This window comes from Mytilus galloprovincialis, chromosome 3 (assembly GCF_965363235.1).
Source record: "Mytilus galloprovincialis chromosome 3, xbMytGall1.hap1.1, whole genome shotgun sequence".
In the NCBI taxonomy this organism is placed as follows: Eukaryota; Metazoa; Mollusca; class Bivalvia; order Mytilida; family Mytilidae; genus Mytilus; species Mytilus galloprovincialis.
Genome location: NC_134840.1, coordinates 42,758,566 through 42,777,258, shown reverse-complemented (window position 1 = coordinate 42,777,258; position 18,693 = coordinate 42,758,566). Strand labels below are relative to the sequence as shown.

Here is an 18,693-nt window from a genome sequence, read left to right as displayed (position 1 = left end):
ATTGTATAATTATTATTTATAATCTTAACATCGTTTTCATTCAATCATGGTTTAGTCTGTTTCTCTACGACTTTTGGTTTTTGATTGTCCTCTTGGTATGTTCATTTGTACGATGAATTATTGTTTTGAAAAAGTGACTTTTTTTTTTAAATTGGCCGAGCTCGCTTTCGGATACTGCGGCACGGAATTACTAGTACTGTTTTTGTCATTTTTGTTCTTGTTCAAACGATTGTATTCAGTAAGTACACATGTACATATGAGTAATTATGTTCATTTCCGATTTTAGTAGATGTTACATTTGTTGTGTACTTGCATGTAATTTATTACCACATTGGTAACTTTCCAGGTTATTTTCCAGAGCTTAAAATTATCCTGCTGCATTCTTATGAAGAGGTAAAATGTAGAGTTGTTTTGGTTTTTTTTTTTTTTTTTTTTTTTGCATTTTGGATGACTAAAAACAATCTATATAGCGTTATATGTTTATGTTCAGTTTAATGATATATTAGATCAAACCCCTTTCACGGTAGTAAAAAAATATTTGTAAAACCAGGATCAATTTTAAAAACTTAATGTAAGATTTGGAAATCCTTAAAATAATGGACTAACATACAAGTCAATAAAAAAGTACAAATACTTATACTATCCTTCGATGTACATGTCGCTCTCGGCATTCACATCATAACCCTATAAAACTCTGATGGAAAAGGTTGCCCTATATTGACTTTCGGGTTTCTTGTAGTCTATGTCCAGCCCTTATGTTACTGTTTAATTTTTATTTTTGTTAATGATTAAATGTTTCGATATACATATTTAGTGATTTATAAATTGTTGGTGCCATGATATCTTGTAGCGGTAGAAGATACATGATGCTGAAAAGGATAAGAAAACGTAAGAACAGACAAAGTGATTAACAATCTTTCAAAATGGAGCTAGCTACGTGACTTTTGGAAATGTTTGTACCCTGTTTAATGACCTATAGATATAGCTGTTAATGTCTGTGTCATTTGGTCTCTTGTGGAGAGTTGTCTCAACGGCAATCGTACCACATTTTCTTATTTTTATATCTGCTAAAAAAAATTATTTTCAAAAACGAATGTCTTTTTTATATGTAAAGCAACTATTAATTTCAAAAGTTCTGGGATGATATTAGAATATCTATTTTAATATGCATGATGCTTTGTTTATGTATACGTTTTTTAAACAAGACATATCTTTCAGAGAATTCTTATAGTAACATGTTAGAGTGTTGTCTCTACATTTATTTCTTAGCCCACTATCAGATCTGAATTAAGACCGGCAAAATAGCAAAATCTTATATGAATTTCGAATATGCCGGAGCCGGTAATATAAAACAGTAAGGGTGCTATTATGCCGGAACCGGTAAAATAGCACTTTAGAGGATGATTTACCGGAGCCGGCAAATAGTCACTGCATGCTTATTTATTATCGTGATAAAACTATTTTAGTTTCTGTTTTCATATAACTTCAGTTCAGTGCTGTCACAAAAATGAATTTAAAGTTTTTGACTGATACATTTTATATAAATACATTTTGCATTCAATTCCTTAATTCAATGATTTTATTAGGCAGTTATAGTTGTTGACAATTCATTTACGACTACTTTTCGCACAGGGTATCCTTTCAGTATAAGAAAGCGAACAGCAACGCTCTCACTTGTTGATTTTCTTGCTATTTCTGTCACAATGTGAACAGGAGCTGTAGGGAAAAAAGTTGTTAGTCTACCAATTGCTCTCACATAATCTATAGATTCGTCGCCTCGCTGAATTGATTCGATCATTTTTTCAAAATTGTCTTCCTTCTCCTTTAAATTGTCTACCTGTTGACTTATTTCTACCTCGGCAGAATCAACAAAATTTTCTAATCTACCTAACCTAAAAGCTTCCAGTTGAACGTTTTCTGTTTTCTTTTTAGTTGCCACAAAAACAAGAGCAAGAAAAGCTAATAAGGTAATTCCAGTTAAAACATAATACCAGTATTTGCCAAACCATTTTTTAATTTCATCACCTGTTTCTTCACTAAATATTCGTTCCATTGCACTCGTATCACTTTTAGACACACACTTGCCATTATTATCACAGTACCCGACCACACTATTACATCTCTCTCCAGGTTTAATTTGTAAAATGTTCATGTTTTCGTCATATATTGCAAAGTTTGATGCGGGAAAGCATTGTGATGAATTTGAATGTCTGCAACAAATTAGGCATTCATTTTCTGTTATTTCTACACATTCACATTGTTCTAAATCATACTTGTTGCATATACTTTTAAAACAAACACCAGATTGACACAGTCTACGACCACTATCACATAATGTATCATCAACTTTATTTTCATTCTTTGGACAATTGGCAGCAGTTCCATTACAAATAGCATCTATTGTGCACTCTGAACTTGTACTACAAACATGTAGAAGCGTGCTTGGAATAAACTTGCACTCATCGGTACAACATGGAGAATTCTTAGATGAACATTCATATCCTAGTGCTCGTCGCAGTGTGCATGGCGGATCAGATCCAGATACGCTACCCTGCGGAGAGCAACAAGGGTCAATGAATGCACAAGTATCTGTGTCTCCACAATCGCATTCCTCTCCATCCTCAACGACAAAATTTCCGCAATGGGGACCATTATATGATGAAAAGCACCAACCTTTATTTATGATCACTGGATGCATCGAATTAATGCTACATGTTGAAAATTTATTATGATTAGGCTTCGAGCCTTCACTCGCATATGCGTACATAAGATAGTTCCCGTCTTCATCATCAGGTGAGCAGATGGGATGCCCAATAGGGTCGTGTGAACTTCCAAAATTATGTCCCAATTCATGAGTTAGTACAAGCGAACATTCATAACCTAAAATTCGCTCACCATAATTAATCGTAGTTACTAATGCCGTGTTAAGACTATAAAGTTTGTTATCCTCAGAATACCTTATTCGTTTTTGACATATACCACCCGCTGCACCATAAAAACTTGAACTAGCAACCCATGCGAGGCCAAGAATGCCACGTTCGAAATCTCTATGAGTAAAGGCCACTGCCAAACAAAAGTCGTCAAAATTATACTGCGAAAATGTATCAAGATAGTCGTAAACGTCAAGTGATTCATCACCAAGTTTATAATCTGTAGAATATTTGCTCGTAAAAATGGTTATCTGTGAAATCAGAAAACCTATATTGTCACCATATCCATCGCCGTTGAAGTCAGTTCCTCTAAAGGTCACGTCTGCATCACCTAAACGATATACAAGTTCAGATACTGTTGCCCCTACAGATTGTTTCCCAACATGTTCATAAAAGGTGTGATCCGCCACCAAATGAACAGTACAAGATTTTGCGCTAACTGAGCGTTTTGATCTCTTTTTAGTTTTAAATTTGTTGTTATCAAGACGAATAGGTGTAGAGAATTTTAAATTCGACTTTCTGTTATGCATTTTCCAGTTTGAATATTTTTTCTTTGAGGTCAAATTCTCATCACTTGTGTCAAAATGAAGAACACTTGGTCGCTCATTTATCAAGTAAACTATACACAGTTCAGACAGATCTGTCGTGTTGTAATTGCTAAATGGCTCTATAAAATAATATGTCTTATTAAGAATAAAATACCCATCAAACTTATTGTTATCGTCTATTTTTCCATATACAAACGATTCTTTATCATTGTTAACAATTCCTTTATAAATCTGCTTTCGATTTTGAAATTTCAATCGTTCTTTGTGTTCCGAAATTTCATCCTTAATACTGATAATAACGTCTTCTGCAAAAACAGTTGGGTCGTGTCTGAGGCAAAATACAAAGTTGATCCGAATAAATGAAAATATCAAAGTTTTTTCACATGATTCGTTTTGACTTTTGTTTGTTATTCTTACAAACTCATAAACTTTAAAATTTCGATCAGTAATGAATTTTTCAAACGTACCACTTTTGAATTTTTCTTGTACAGCAACACCTTGTGCTAAGGATGATAAAATTATTGCAGCAACTGCACACATTACACTAGTTCTCATCAAGCCCATCTTTGTATTTTATGTCTTGTGTCTTATTTGTTTGTTTTTTGTATTTCCCTCCAATTAAACTTCCGATTATTATAACAGTCAGATCCGTCATCGAACAATCATGATTTCCGTGAAATAAAATTTAAAGCATTTCTCTCAGAAAAAGTCAACAAAAAACATTTTAAACATTCACGGAACAATTCATTTTCCTAATGATATGCACTAAGAACGTTGATTATTTTCTGTACTCAAAATGTTACTGGAAACATTCTTGAAATGCAGTTTTCCGGATTTTTTTCATCATACCGACGTGTTGTCTATTTTTACAAATTTATACGTACTTCCGTTCAAAACAAACGTCGAGTTTTCGCCAAGCCGATTTAGTGTTGTGTTCACTTTGTCAGATATCATACATGATGAGTAGTATAGTAGTGTGTCATGTAACAAGAAAAACGTTTTTTACAGACATCAATCATTTGGTAAGTTATACAGGCTAAAATTGTCAATTAGATTTTTAAAATCTTAAATCAGTAGCCTCACCTAGTCCGAGATTACTCTGACGTCCAACGACTGTTTTGCCCGGCCCCAGCTTGTCTGGCAAAACAGCCGTTGGACGTCAGAGTAATCTCGGACTAAGCCTCACCGAACAATTTTTGAAATGGGATTAATATCTTATTTATGTAGACAATTGACTTTTCTTGAATTGTTTATACCATAGAATTTAATATGAAGGCTTTCAATTTTGCATCATATCCCACATAATTTTCAATTCACGTTAGGATACTTTAATATTAGGCAGGCATTACCTGTGAATAGATATGGCACAAAATGTGCACCTGAATTAAGGTATCTTGTTTTGTTACCCCCATTGAAGCAATGGTTACGTTGGTTACACACATGGACTTTAAGTAAATGATGTGCAAATGCCGCTTTATCTGTTGCAAACTGTACATGTATGGCTGTGCATGGGGAATCCAGTAAAAAATGGTAACTAGCCTGGGAAAGTCGGGTTACAATGGTTACATGCATGGGAAATCAGGTTACAATGGTTACATGCATAGAGAAATAGGTTACAATGGTTACATGGATGGAGAAATAGGTTACAATGGTTACATACATGGAGAAATAGGTTACAATGGTTACATACATGGGAAATCAGGTTACAATGATTACATATATGGAGAATTGGGTTACAATGGTTACATACATGGGGAATCAGGTTACAATGGTTACATGCATGGAGAATCAGGTTACAATGGTTACATACATGGGGAATCAGGTTACAATGGTTACATACATGGAGAATCAGGTTACAATGGTTACATGAATGGGGAAGTTGGGTTACAATGGTTACATGCATGGGAAAGTCAGGTTACAATGGTTACATATGTGGGGACGTTGGGTTACAATGGTTACATGCATGGGAAATTAAGTTACAATGGATACATACATTTGTACATGGAAAAATCAGGTTACAATGGTTACATGTATGGGAATGTCAGGTTACAATGGTTACATGCATGGGGATGTTGGGTTACAATGGTTACATGCATGGGAAATTAAGTTACAACGGTTACATACATGAAAAAATCAGGTTACAATGATTGCATACAAGGGGAATCAGGTTACAATAGTTAAATGCATGGGGAACTTGGGTTACAATGGTTACATGCATGGGAAAGTCAGGTTACAATTTTGTTACATACATTGTACATGGGGAATCAGGTTACAATGGTCACATACATGGAGAAATAGGTTATCATTATGTCAATGGGGTTACAAAACAAGGTAACTGAATTATGGTGCACATTTTGTGCCTTACATGTATATGCCTGTGAATGGGGACGAAGTCTGTAATTTGTAAGGGGCAATTTGCACATGTAAATTCTACTGGAAGGAGGATTACTTATTAGAAAAAAATGATTGATGTATTATTGATAAATGACAACAGCAGATGCATATCAACCCCAGGAATAATATGAAACATTTTTATAATTCAACTAGACAACAGTTTAAGGTTCATCATAACAAATTGACAAATATGGCCGTATTTTCACCTCAAAAACTGCTCTATGTACAGACTTACCTGTGCTGTTTGGAAAGTTTTAAGGCCTAGCATCCACTAGATATATAAAAGATAAATGCATTTTGTGTTTAAGAAAGATAAAATCGTTCTTGGTTTTTGATGGGCATTTTTTTTTCCATTTCTGCAGAAGGTGTAAAAATAAACCAACACCTGAATTACTTTGATACTGTCCACTCACTGACTCAGATAAACTCTTTAACTCACCTGTATTTGTGAAGATACTCTTGTCCTTGTCAATTAAGGACAATCAAAACAATACAAACAGGTTTTTTACCTGAGGGAGCATCTCAAAGTTGTACCACAACTTACAAATGTAGTTAATTTTCACACCTTAAGCATGAAGGAAAAAAATGCCCATCAAAATCCAAAAGAGATTTTAACTTTCTGAATCACAAAATGCATTTAAATTTAATATATCTAGTGGATGCCAGGCAACATTTCCAACTTCGCAGGTAAGTCTGTACTTGGAGTAGTTTTTGGCTTGTAAATACAGCCATATTTGTTCGTTTGTTATGATGAACCTTAAGATCTATGCATTAGCTCCGAGATCCACATACATGTATGTGTATTAACCAAATGTTATTACAGCAGTTGACAAGATTAAAATCAAATAAAATTCATATGAAAAATTACTGATCATTTGCTGATTATGGATACTTCTACACTTACCTGCAATAACATTTGTAATGCATTTTTTTTTATAACTACAAATGTATATAAAAAAGAAGATGTGGTATGATTCAATAATGATTGCCAATGAAACAACACTCCACAAGAGACCAAACGATTCAGAAATTAACAGCTACATGTATAGGTCAAAATGTCATATTTTGTTATCCTCACTCTGTGATAAAGAGAAGTTAATATAAACATAATACCTGTAAAAAGTAATATTATATATGTTGTGATATTACAAACAATATTAAAATCCTATCAAGAAAATTATATTTTGATTATGCATCAGGCTCAGCAGCATTTTTTTTATGGTCCACAACTCCACTGCACCTTTGCCATTGTTTTTTTAAATTCATAAGTATCATGTCATATAAATGAAATGTTTATCTCTTATAAATTTTTTTTTAATTGTGGCTTGATTGACCTTAAACAATGTTAAATTTGGACTGAATCGACTTGGACCAAATGGACATGAATACTTTTTATAAGACTTCAAAATTTTTCATAAAAGCAACAATATAAAAGTTATCTAGGGTACTATTCATGTCTCATAATAATGTTTGATTATTTTTTTTTAGGTTTTACCAGCTACAGATTGTTATCTTACTTGCAATGGACACATTATAACAGAAAAAGCTGAACTTGAAAATGGACAAGTTTACCATGTTGTTCCAAGACTTGTTGGGGGCAAGGGAGGTAATGTATTTAATTATCTGGTCTGACTATAAATTAACAACAACAAAACAGATATAACAGCAACAAAAAAACTTAATGAAGGTTACCTGAATAAAATTTGGCAAAGACCTTTCTTGGCTTCTTTGTCAATGTAAAAAAAAATCCATGAACGTTACCCTTCAATATTATACATGTAGTTAAATGAAATGAGTTTAATGTACTGAAATTATAATGTTATCTACATAATTGAAAAAAAAGGCATGTACTAAACTAAGTCCTTTTATATTACTAATCTATATTGTACTTAATTATCGACAAATTATATTTCGTTTAATGATTGTTGATTGCAAGCTTATTAATTTTTTTGTTTGCCCAAGTTTACACAAATTTACTTGATTGCAGCATGATAAAAAATCAACATAGAGCATGTAGAACATGTGAAAAATAAGTAAATGAGCCATAATAATTTGTATGCCCCTGCTGTGGCTTTGGGGGCATTAAGTTTTACCCTTGTCTGTCTGTACGTAGATCTGTCTGGTTTCAGTTCTCTAACTTAAGTTTTGCTTAACCAAATGATATGAAACATATACACAATGCTTATTACCACAAAACACAGATCATGTTTGAATTTGGTGGCTTCTCTTTTACCATTATAGAGTTATGCCCCTTTACAAATGAAAAAATTGTTGAATTTTTCGTTTCCATTCTCCAACTTTAGTTTGCCTCAACCAAATTAAATATACTATATATTTTCTTTCATGCATTCCCATTTGTTAATTTAACTTTTTCTTAACAATTATTTATTGAGTCGGTGCATTAAATTTGTTTTTTAAGAATCAGTTATTGCTATTAACCTTCCAGAGCACATTTGTGTACTTTCTTTTGTCCCAGTTTTCCCATACACAAGTGATGTGTTGTGGAGTAGATTCTAACATACTGCATACTGGAATTCATTTGCAAATAAGTGTACAGAAAGACAATCTGTAAATAGCAGTACATTTATGAAAATTTTGATAGTCCAAGGATTTTCTTTTACAAGAAAGTTCACATATACTTGTTTTATAGTTAAACTTAGCCATTCAAGTTTATAAAACATATTCAACAAATTAATATGTTTGAATTCTTATATTTCATTATATATGTTATTATACACATTTCATACAATCATTCAGGATTTGGTTCTATGTTGCGTGCTATTGGAGCACAGATTGAGAAAACAACAAACCATGAAGCTTGCAGAGATATTAGTGGTAGACGTATGAGAGATGTTAACAATGAGAAAAAGTAAGATATCATCATTCGTCATATTGGAAAGTAAAAAAAAAATAAATATTTCACTCATTAACTTATTTGAGTGCAGTTTCAGAAGCTGAAGGGAAGTTAATACAGCCCGTAACAGAGAAGTGATCGAATTGATGTTTCTTTACTGTCAAAATTAGCTACGTTATCCACAAACTTAATTGAGTAGTGACCGAACTATTAGTACTTTAACGTTAAAAAGATTGAAAATGCTGACAAACTTTCATGTGTCGATAATCAAGTTTAATACCGATAATATTGAAAATAATTCTAATAATATGAAACAAAATATGTCCATGCACCATTTCGATTGGGCGAAAAGTAGTCATTTCTTCAAAAAGATTTATGGAAGGACGTCTTGATAGTATTATTTCCTTTACAATTTTACCCAAAATTAAAAGAAATATACTGGTAAACAATTAAAAAGGTGTTTGATAGGAATGAAGTCCTTTATTTTTTCGGACTACAATGTGTACCGTATGTGTGATGGATTTGAATTCAATCAATAACTTTGAAATGTTTTCTCATATGTATACACAAAAGGGAGGACTGGTATTTCTACTTCTGTTAGAATATGTCTTCGTCCGTTTCACATGCCAAACTTTAGTACAGTTTAAACGGGAAAACTTTGTTGAGAATTTTTTTTAATACGCGTAGTTGGGTACAAGTGTCCTCGTAGTGAACGCACCCGACTACTTGTGCTGTAAAAAGTGTACTCTTACGTCGGATACCGGGCAGTTTCTTTGTTATATCTGTACTTTATCAAATACATGTACATGTTAAATTTCTTGAGCCTGTTTTGTACATTTAGTTTAACAGATATGATCCATTGGAAATTTTCACATGGAACCTTCAGTCAATAGGAGAATGAAAAGATATGGGGTAATTTACAGAGAGACCACACTCCATCCATGAGAAAAACAGAGGGAATTTAAAAATCTAGAGGTCTCCACAAGGCTTTCAACAAGGGTGGAATCTCACTCCTTCTGAAAAGCTCTAAATCGCCCCAACGTGTATATACGTTTGTTCATCAAGATATTCTGGTTTCTCTTTTTGTGTGTCATAAACATTCAATTCGGATTTGAATTTAATTTACCGAACCATTTCCGTACATTAAATCTTAGGACGGTCAGAACATTTTAAGGACGCAACAGATCGAAGTACAATTTTAAGTAGTACATAGATGTGCAATAATTCAGCTTCCTGTACATGTTCATGAAGTTCTAAATTTTGAATGTTGATTTCTTTAAAAAACACCATTTTTTTACAATAAAAAATCTCAAAATGTCCGTTAACAATGAAAAAAGTTGGACCATGAAAAATCACATATCTAAGAAAAGCAGTCGTTTAATTGATTATAAGAAAATTTCAGTATATCATGTCAAATTATTTAATTTGAGAGTTTTTCTTTAGTTACAAATGTAGCTCCATGTCTGATGGTGAAATAAAAATGAATGTCTCAGAAAGTGGTGAATTAGTTTCCATAAATGACAGATGAACCGGGCCAAGCTTAGAAACTTACAGTAAACAGACTACTGTAACATTGTCATTGACGCACTCGTCGAACTGTTTAAAAGATTTGTGTTTATGACCAAAAATTTATATACAACTTCATTTATAAATTAATCTGAATTTCATAGCGCGTTGTCACAATAATGAAAGTTATAAAAAAAATCTATAACCAGCAGATCTATACTTCTATAAAGAAACTATTCTTGTACAAAAGGGTATTTATTATAAAATGGTCCTAACTATAGAATAGATAGTTTACCACAGAAATCTTAAACGGAAGTTTCAACAATTTTAAACAGAAGAGATTTGAAAATAAATTTAACTTTAAATAAACACTGAAATAATTTTAATACCTCAAAGGTGTAGAGGAATAAACCAACAATCTTAATCTATAAAAGTGTCTACATTGCACTAACCGACGAGTTCATGTTTACAGTAGAAACAGTGGATGTGACTCCAATAAATTCATTATCATTGTAGTCAGGAATATTTATCGCTTATATTAAATTGATAAAGATTTTATCGAGGTCGCACCAACTGTTTCTACAGCTAAAATCAGTTACATGTAACATGATCTCGTAGATTCGCACGACGAAGCCATTGTTTATGACAGAACACACATTCTAGATTATGTAGTTTTTTTTCCGTCAGTTCGAAAGTATTTGATCATTTCAACTCCTTTGTATTTCATAATATGTGTCATGAACAAAGACATATGTTCGATTTAATAATAATTTCCTCGTAACAAATGATAGAAATTTCGGAGATCCCGTATTTGATCCTTTACCGTTAAAATGAAAATGCCAATGACAGAGGTTGATTATAAAATATGTTTTACTGTGTTAAAAAAAAATTTGACTAAAACAATGAAAACTTACATGTTGGACATGAAATATTTTGTCGATGAAGAAAATTAAATTATGCCATATCTGAAATAAGTTTGTCGATAACGTAACTTATTCTGACGGTAAAGAAACACGAATTCGATCACTACCCAGTTACGGGCTGTATATTAATTAATATATTGTCAATACACATGTGAGTCATTAATTACTATCCTGATATCAAATACAAAGAAATAGAAGGTTCTGATAGTTATGAGAATTTCCAGAATTGAAACATTTTATCAACACTGGGGTCAGCAAAAAAAATAGAATGATGCTTGGGTAATTGGAAAGACATTGATTTAGTCTTTTGAAATAAGATAACCTGTACATAAAAACAAATATTTATTAGAGCTTTGTTTAAAAAATAAAGTGTGATCATTTTCCATAGTTCATGAAATGAACACATTTTAAAATTTTTGCACAGATTAAAAGAATGGATTGGGCAAAAGGCTGAAAAGGACAAACAACGTGAGATAGAAAAACAAGAAAGAAGAGAGAGAAGAAGGGCAATGCCAAATCACAAATTTGAAGATGAAACTTATCATGAACAGAGGAAAAAAGTAGCAGAAAATCAAGAAGATGCAATTTTGCAAGGTAAATTAATACATGTATATATACAATATCAGATTATTTTTTACCTTGATTAAATATGTTACCTTGATATGTCACATCTCCTTTTTAGCTCACCTGTGAGCTTGTCTCATCACTTGGCGTCTGTTGTCATCGTCCGGCGTCATCTGTTAATTTTTACAAAAATCTTCTCCTCTGAAACTACTGGGCCAAATTGAACAAAACTTGGCCATAATCATCATTAGGGTATCTAGTTCAAAAAATATACGATGACCCTGGCCAGCCAACCAAGATGGCCACCATGGCTAAAAATAGAACATAGGGGTAAAATGTAGATTTTGGCTTATAACTCTGAAACCAAAGCATTTAGAGCAAATCTGGCATGAGGCAATATTGTTTATCAAGTCAAAATCTATCTGCCCTGAAATTTTTAGATGAATCTGACAACTGGTTGATGGGTTGCTGCCCCTGAATTGGTAATTTTAAGGAAATTTTGCCGTTTTTGGTTATTATCTTGAATATTATTACAAAAAGAGATAAACTCAAAACAGCAATAATGTTCAGCAAAGTAAGATCTACAAATAAGTCACTATAACCGTAGAATATATATTGTTTTTTATATTAACAAATTTGTATGTAAAATTATGAACATTACCACATTCATATTAAAAGGTCCGCATCTATGTCATGTGTTTTCACACGCTTTTTGACATTGTCAGAGGTTGGCAAGTATGGTTGCCGCCCTTGAATTGGTAATTTTAAGTTAATTTTGCGGTATTTGGTTATTATCTTGAATATTATTACAGATAGAGATTAACTCAAAACAGCAATAATGTTCAGCAAAGTAAGATCTACAAATAAGTCAACATGAGCAAAATGGTCAACTAACCTCTTAAGGAGTTATTGCCCTTTATAGTCAATTTTTTAAATTTTGTAAACTACTGGGCAAAGTGCATTATAGATAGATATATTGTTAACAACAAGAGTGTTCAGTAAAGTAATATCTACAAACACATCACCATCACCAAAACACAATTTTGTCATGAATCCCTTGTGTCCTTTGTTTAATATGCACATAAACCAAGGTGAGCGACACAGACTCTTTAGAGCCTCTAGTTATCATATATAAAAATATACACATTTGAATATGATCAATATGTAATTTTTGAACTGAAAATTTATCTGACAATATAATTCAAATTTACAATAAAAAATTAAAGATAAATTTTCATGTTGCTGTCTGTCAAACAACGTCTGTTATAAGAGTCTTCATTACATCTTATTTCATAAATTCAAAGAGACAAATGTTTTGATTTTCTGATTTTTAGTAAAACCAAAAAAGTCAGGTTGTATGAAAGAGTTTAAAATTAAGGTATCAGCTTTTTGTTCATCCCATCCCTTGAACTAGTCAAATAGCTAGAATTTAAAAGCAGATGGGCAGTTTAAAATGTAGGGTTCGTGTCTGAACATGGATAACTTGATGATAAAAATATTACATAATTGAATAAAAATATATGTTGTTTTTGTTTAAAGTATTTTTGGGTTGTAAAGCTTTTTCTAGTAGTTAAATGGAATATATACAAAATATTAAATTGCCTTCAGAAAACAAAAATGTAAAGTTCACCCTAGGGTTGTATACTATTTTATGACAGCAGTAGACAGAGGTGTAGTGAAAGGCCAGAGGGTAGCTGCACATCTATTTTTGATGAGGTAGGGGGACATTTATAACCCTTGTTAATCTTTAACTCTGTCATTAATATTAGAACAATATATATATATTACATGTATATACATACGAGTCTAAAACGAAAACTACGTTCAAACCTATGATTGCGTTGGATAAAAACCGCAATTTTTATATGTGTGCATGTAAAACAAATTGCATTGTAGAAGGGTCTAAAAACAGCACAAACAACATTTTCCAAAAGACCAAAAAAGTGAAAAAGTATATTTAAACAAAACGCATTTGACTAACAGGTCGAACAACTGATGTTCTTTAACCCTGCTGACTGCCATGGGCGATTGCCAAATAAAATTGATCACAAGATGTAACAAAATGGATCTTAATATAAATTTAATACTAAACAGTAAAAATTAACTTGTGGTCACGATTTTATGCCACAAACATACGGTGTCATTATTTTTTTAATACACCAGATCCGAATTTGGACAATAAATGTCTCTTCAGTGATGTTAGGGATCGAAACGGTATTTGGAAGGCCATATAAAAAGTACCCTCATTTTTAGATAGACTCTTGAATTTTAAGAGTCAATGTAGGATAAACGGATATATATTATATACATATATATTCTTAATGGAACTTATCTTAATTCATTCTTATTCAGGTCTTCAAAAAGTTAGCAAGACAATACCATCTTGTACAGTAACTTCAGAAACAGCTACAACTAGTGGTGTTAAGAGAAAAACAACAGGAACTGATTCACAACCTACTGTAAAATCAGCAAAGAAAACAGAATGGTAGTACTTACTTATGTTATATAACAGATACTGTAATAATCTACTAAAGAATACTTTCTAACATGTTTAATCCTGCTGTATTTTTGCTCCGGTCAAAAGTCAGGAGCCTCTGGCTCTTGTTTATAGTTATACTTTTTTTTTATCTTAGTTTATTTATATGTTTTGTAGTAATGTATGATGTCCATTTTCCATGAACTAGTACATATTTGTGTTAAGGGGCCAGATGAAGCCTGTCTCCTGATGCGTTATTTTCTTGCTGTGTTGAAGACTTATTGGGGAACTTCAGCTGAACACTGTTCTTTGTTTTGGTTGTTGTCAATTTGACACATTCCCCATTTCAATTCTCAATTTTATTTCTAAAACACTTATAGGTGCACTTCTTGGTCAGAACGTAAATAGACTATTTGGTCCAACAATTTGATTTTTGTGTGGCCTTGGACGAAAGTCATAAAATGCAAGACAGGGTTTTCAATTCAGAGGTGACAGCGTAATCTTTTTGTACAAAGCTTTTGCTTTATAGTCAGGTTTAAGGTTCATCATACATGTAACAAATTCATAAATATGGAAATTTATTTTGCATATCAGAAAGATAAATCATTTTTGAATTTTTTATTGGCATTTTTTTTCCTTCGTGCAGAAGGTGTAAAAATAAACAAACACCTGAATTGCATTTGATACTGTCCACTCAGTTACCTTTAACTCACCTATAGACGTGTAGATATCTATTGTCCATGCCAATCAAGGACAATCAATACAATAAAAACCATTTGTTACCTGAGAGGGAGTTTTTCAAAGTTGTATCCCAAGTTAGTGATTTTAACACCTTCTGTGTTATGTGTAGGTGTCTGTCTACCAATGGTGACTTGGCCTTGACCTCTTTTTCATAGATCGTTGTTTAGTTTGCTTGACATATGTTATAAGAATTTCAACATATTTACTTCTAATTAATGAAGTAGACAAGACATTGCACAATTCAATATGATGTGGTTAACACATGACAAACTTTACTTAGTTGCAAAGAATAATTAATCTATCAAAGGTTTTCAAGACCAAAGAAATCATAAAATAAGATTTATTAGCTAATTATGAATGTTCATAGTTTCTAAGAATTCATTTTGTAGTGGAACATCATAATAATCTATGATCACAAATCATCTTTTTCATCTGATTTGTCATCAAACCATAATGTAAATGAACAGTGTCAGCTTATCAGAAAATAGTATGTGAAATGTGATTTATTTCATCAAGTGATTATAGTACAAATATTTTTTTCTACAGGTTAGGAATTGACATTGATAACCTCAGTGACCTTGACTCAGATGAGGATTCAGAAACTTCTTTACCAGGACAGGAAGATAGTTCTCCAATACCCAGTAATGAAGATAGTTGTGATCCCTACCCACAAAATGATGACATTAGTAAACAACAGGATACACAAGACAATTTAAACACCAGTGAACACAAAAACATGTGCGATGGAGATAGTAAAGATATGCAAAAAACTGAAATAAACAAAAAACAAGAACAGGATGATGTTAGAAAGGATTCCATTACACAAAGTGAAACATCTATAGGTTTACTCGACTCCCTGAAGAAGGTACCACCTCAGATTAATACAGAAGAGGTTAAAGAAACATGTACAAAGGTAGGTAAAGATTTTGTAACTAATTTTGAGAAATAGATTGATTTAATCTAGATATAAACATGACAAAAATAAAAATCCTAAAAAAATGGTAAAGAATGCCATCCAAGTAAATGTTATAAAAAACATATACATGTACATTTGTATGTTGCACAGGGAGTTGATATGTTGGTATTCGACTCATAATTGTGGTTTATAAATCAAAAGCTTACATTTAACCTAACAGCAAACTTGTGCAACCTCTAGCACCAGATTGAGAGTATATTTTGCTCTATGTGGATTGCCTTACATCTGTTGACCTTGAAGTTTTGTTGTTTATCCATGATGATATAAACATCATAAAGTCCAGACTTTTTTTTATTTTTACTTCATTTTTGTCGAGCCTTCGACTTTAGTCGAAAAAGCAAGACTAAGCGATCTGACATGCTGTCGGCGGCTGCGGTGTCCACAAATATTCACTCTGTGGTTAAAGTTTTTGAAATTTTAATAACTTTCTTAAACTATACTGGATTTCTACCAAACTTGGACAGAAGCTTGTTTATGATCATAAGATAGAATCCAGAAATAAATTTTGTGAAAAATAAATCCATTTTTTCCGTATTTTACTTTTAAATGGACTTAGATTTTCTGCCAGGAAACAACACATTCACTCTGTAATTTAATAACTTTCTTATACTATTTTAAATCTGTACCAAATTTGGACAGAAGCTTGTTTATGATCAATAGCTAGTATCTAGAAGGAAATTTTGTTAATATTTTGTACCTGTGTATCTGTATTTTACTTATGAATGGACTTAGTTTTTCTTCCAGTTAACATTTCATACAGTCTGTAGTTAAAAAAATTTTAAAACATTTATTAGATTCATAAACTATCCTTGATTTTTACCAAACTTGGACAGAAGCTTCTAATAATCAAAAGATAGCATCAAGAGGAATATTTTTATTGATTTTTTCCTCATTTTTGTTGAGCTTGCTATTTACAGCAAAAGTAGGCGAGACACTGGGTTCCGTGGAACCCTTACGATTTTTTAAAAAAATTAATTCTTTGTAGGCAACTTAAACCTATCTTGACCCGACTGATATAGTTATCTTATTATAGAAGCCACTTTTATTATTTGTGCTGGTATGGTACTAGGATACTTTCAGTGTTTTCATTAATTAGTCTGTATTTTGAATTTATTAGCTCCCTTTAATATATAGGTCATACCTTTGCAAAGGAGACATATCATTTTACATATTGAAAGAAGAGTTTAAAAAAATCTGATGAAGGTTGTCAGAGACTTACAATAAAATGATAATAACTTATAATTCTTAAATATGTTGATCTTTTTTTTTTTGCAGGATGAACAGGTACAGGGGCCAGTTAATCTTGACGATTTCAATTCAATAGAAGATCTTCAAGCTCTTGGTTTAGATCGTCTTAAGCTTGCTTTGATTGACAGAAAAATGAAATGTGGTGGGAATCTGGAGCAAAGAGCTGAAAGACTTTTTTCTGTAAAAAGCCTTACAGAGGATCAAATTCCACCATCTCTCCTGTCAAAACCAAGTAAAAAGAAATGAAAATTGACAAAATTTTCAGTTGAAGGACACTTTTTATATACAATATGTAAAAATATTTTAATTGAACTAATTTTTTCTATACTGAATTAGCTACTGTACTTTTCATATGGGATTTTAAAATTAAAGATTATCAATTTTCTGTGTTCATATACTAAACTAATAAATTTGTTTTTTCATTGTCCACCTTAGATAAAAACCTACTTCATCTGCTTAGATCTATGCATACACTTCCATTGAGGAAGCTGGGGTGTCTAATTGTTTGAAAATAGATTTTTTTTAAACTTTTGTTTAAGACTTCTGGGTCAATGAAATTTAAAATTTCAGTATTTAAAAACTGACCTTTTAATGTCCCTGCGGTAGTGAAGGGATTGTCCGTATGTACGTACCTACATATGTCTGTACATCCCAAAGTTGATTTTCATTCTGTAACTTTAGTTTGCCTCAACCAAATGTTATGACACTTATTAACAAAGCTTATTATCCCAAAACACAGACCAACTTTGAACTTTGGTGGTGTTACTTTAACCGTTTTAGAGTTATGTTCCTTTACAAATGGAAAAATTGCTGATTTTTTTGTTTCGTTTCTGTTCTGTTACTTTAGTTTGCATAAACCAAATGATATGAAACTTAAACACAATGCTCATTACCACACAATACAGATCAAGTTTGAAATTGGGTGGAGTCACTTTTACAGTTCTTGAGTTATCCCCCTTTATAAACATAAAAATTGCTCAATATATTGTTTGCATTCTCTAACTTCAGTTTACCTCAACCAAATGTTATGAAACTTAAACAAAATAGCTTATACCACAAAATACAGATCAAGTTTGAATTTTGATGGTGTCACTTTAACGATTCTAGAGTTATGCCTGTTTATGGACACATTTTTTGGTTAAACTTCATGAACAAATTCAATATAATTATCTGCCCTTGATTTTAAAAGAATATTTACTGAAAATTTAAAATACACTTAACGACACTTATTAGGGCACCGCCAAAGGCGGGTCGCCCTATAGTGATCAGTCTGTCCGTCCGTCCGTAACACTTTGTGTCCGCTCCATATCTAGAGAACCATTATGATTTAATACTTTATACTTTTACATGTTTATTAACCACCACCAGAGGGCGTGTCATGATGTATGTACAACTTCCTAGGTCAAAGGTCAAGGTCAAAAAACTTTGGTTTCAGTTGACAACCCTGTGTCCTGTGGTGAAGATCGTGTCCGCTCTATATCTTGAGAACCGTTATGATTTCAAAGTTTATACTTGACATGTATATGAACCAAC

The 18,693-nt window shown here is 32.2% G+C and overlaps 2 protein-coding genes across 2 annotated transcripts; one reads left to right on the top strand and one right to left on the bottom strand.

Moving 5' to 3' along the window:
* Positions 1–663: 663 nt before the first annotated feature.
* LOC143067994 (disintegrin and metalloproteinase domain-containing protein 10-like) lies at positions 664–4,157 on the bottom strand. Its single transcript, XM_076241711.1, has one exon. It carries the CDS (start codon positions 4,040–4,042, stop codon positions 1,583–1,585), a length of 2,460 nt encoding a protein of 819 aa, XP_076097826.1. The 5' UTR covers positions 4,043–4,157; the 3' UTR covers positions 664–1,582.
* A 203-nt stretch (positions 4,158–4,360) lies between these two features.
* LOC143067993 (splicing regulator SDE2-like) lies at positions 4,361–17,542 on the top strand. The gene is made up of 7 exons (XM_076241710.1): positions 4,361–4,500; positions 7,361–7,478; positions 8,630–8,741; positions 11,580–11,749; positions 14,072–14,204; positions 15,483–15,849; positions 17,188–17,542. The coding sequence occupies exons 1-7, from the start codon at positions 4,435–4,437 to the stop codon at positions 17,404–17,406; spliced, it is 1,185 nt and encodes a 394-aa protein (XP_076097825.1). The 5' UTR covers positions 4,361–4,434; the 3' UTR covers positions 17,407–17,542.
* The last annotated feature ends 1,151 nt before the right edge of the window (positions 17,543–18,693 follow it).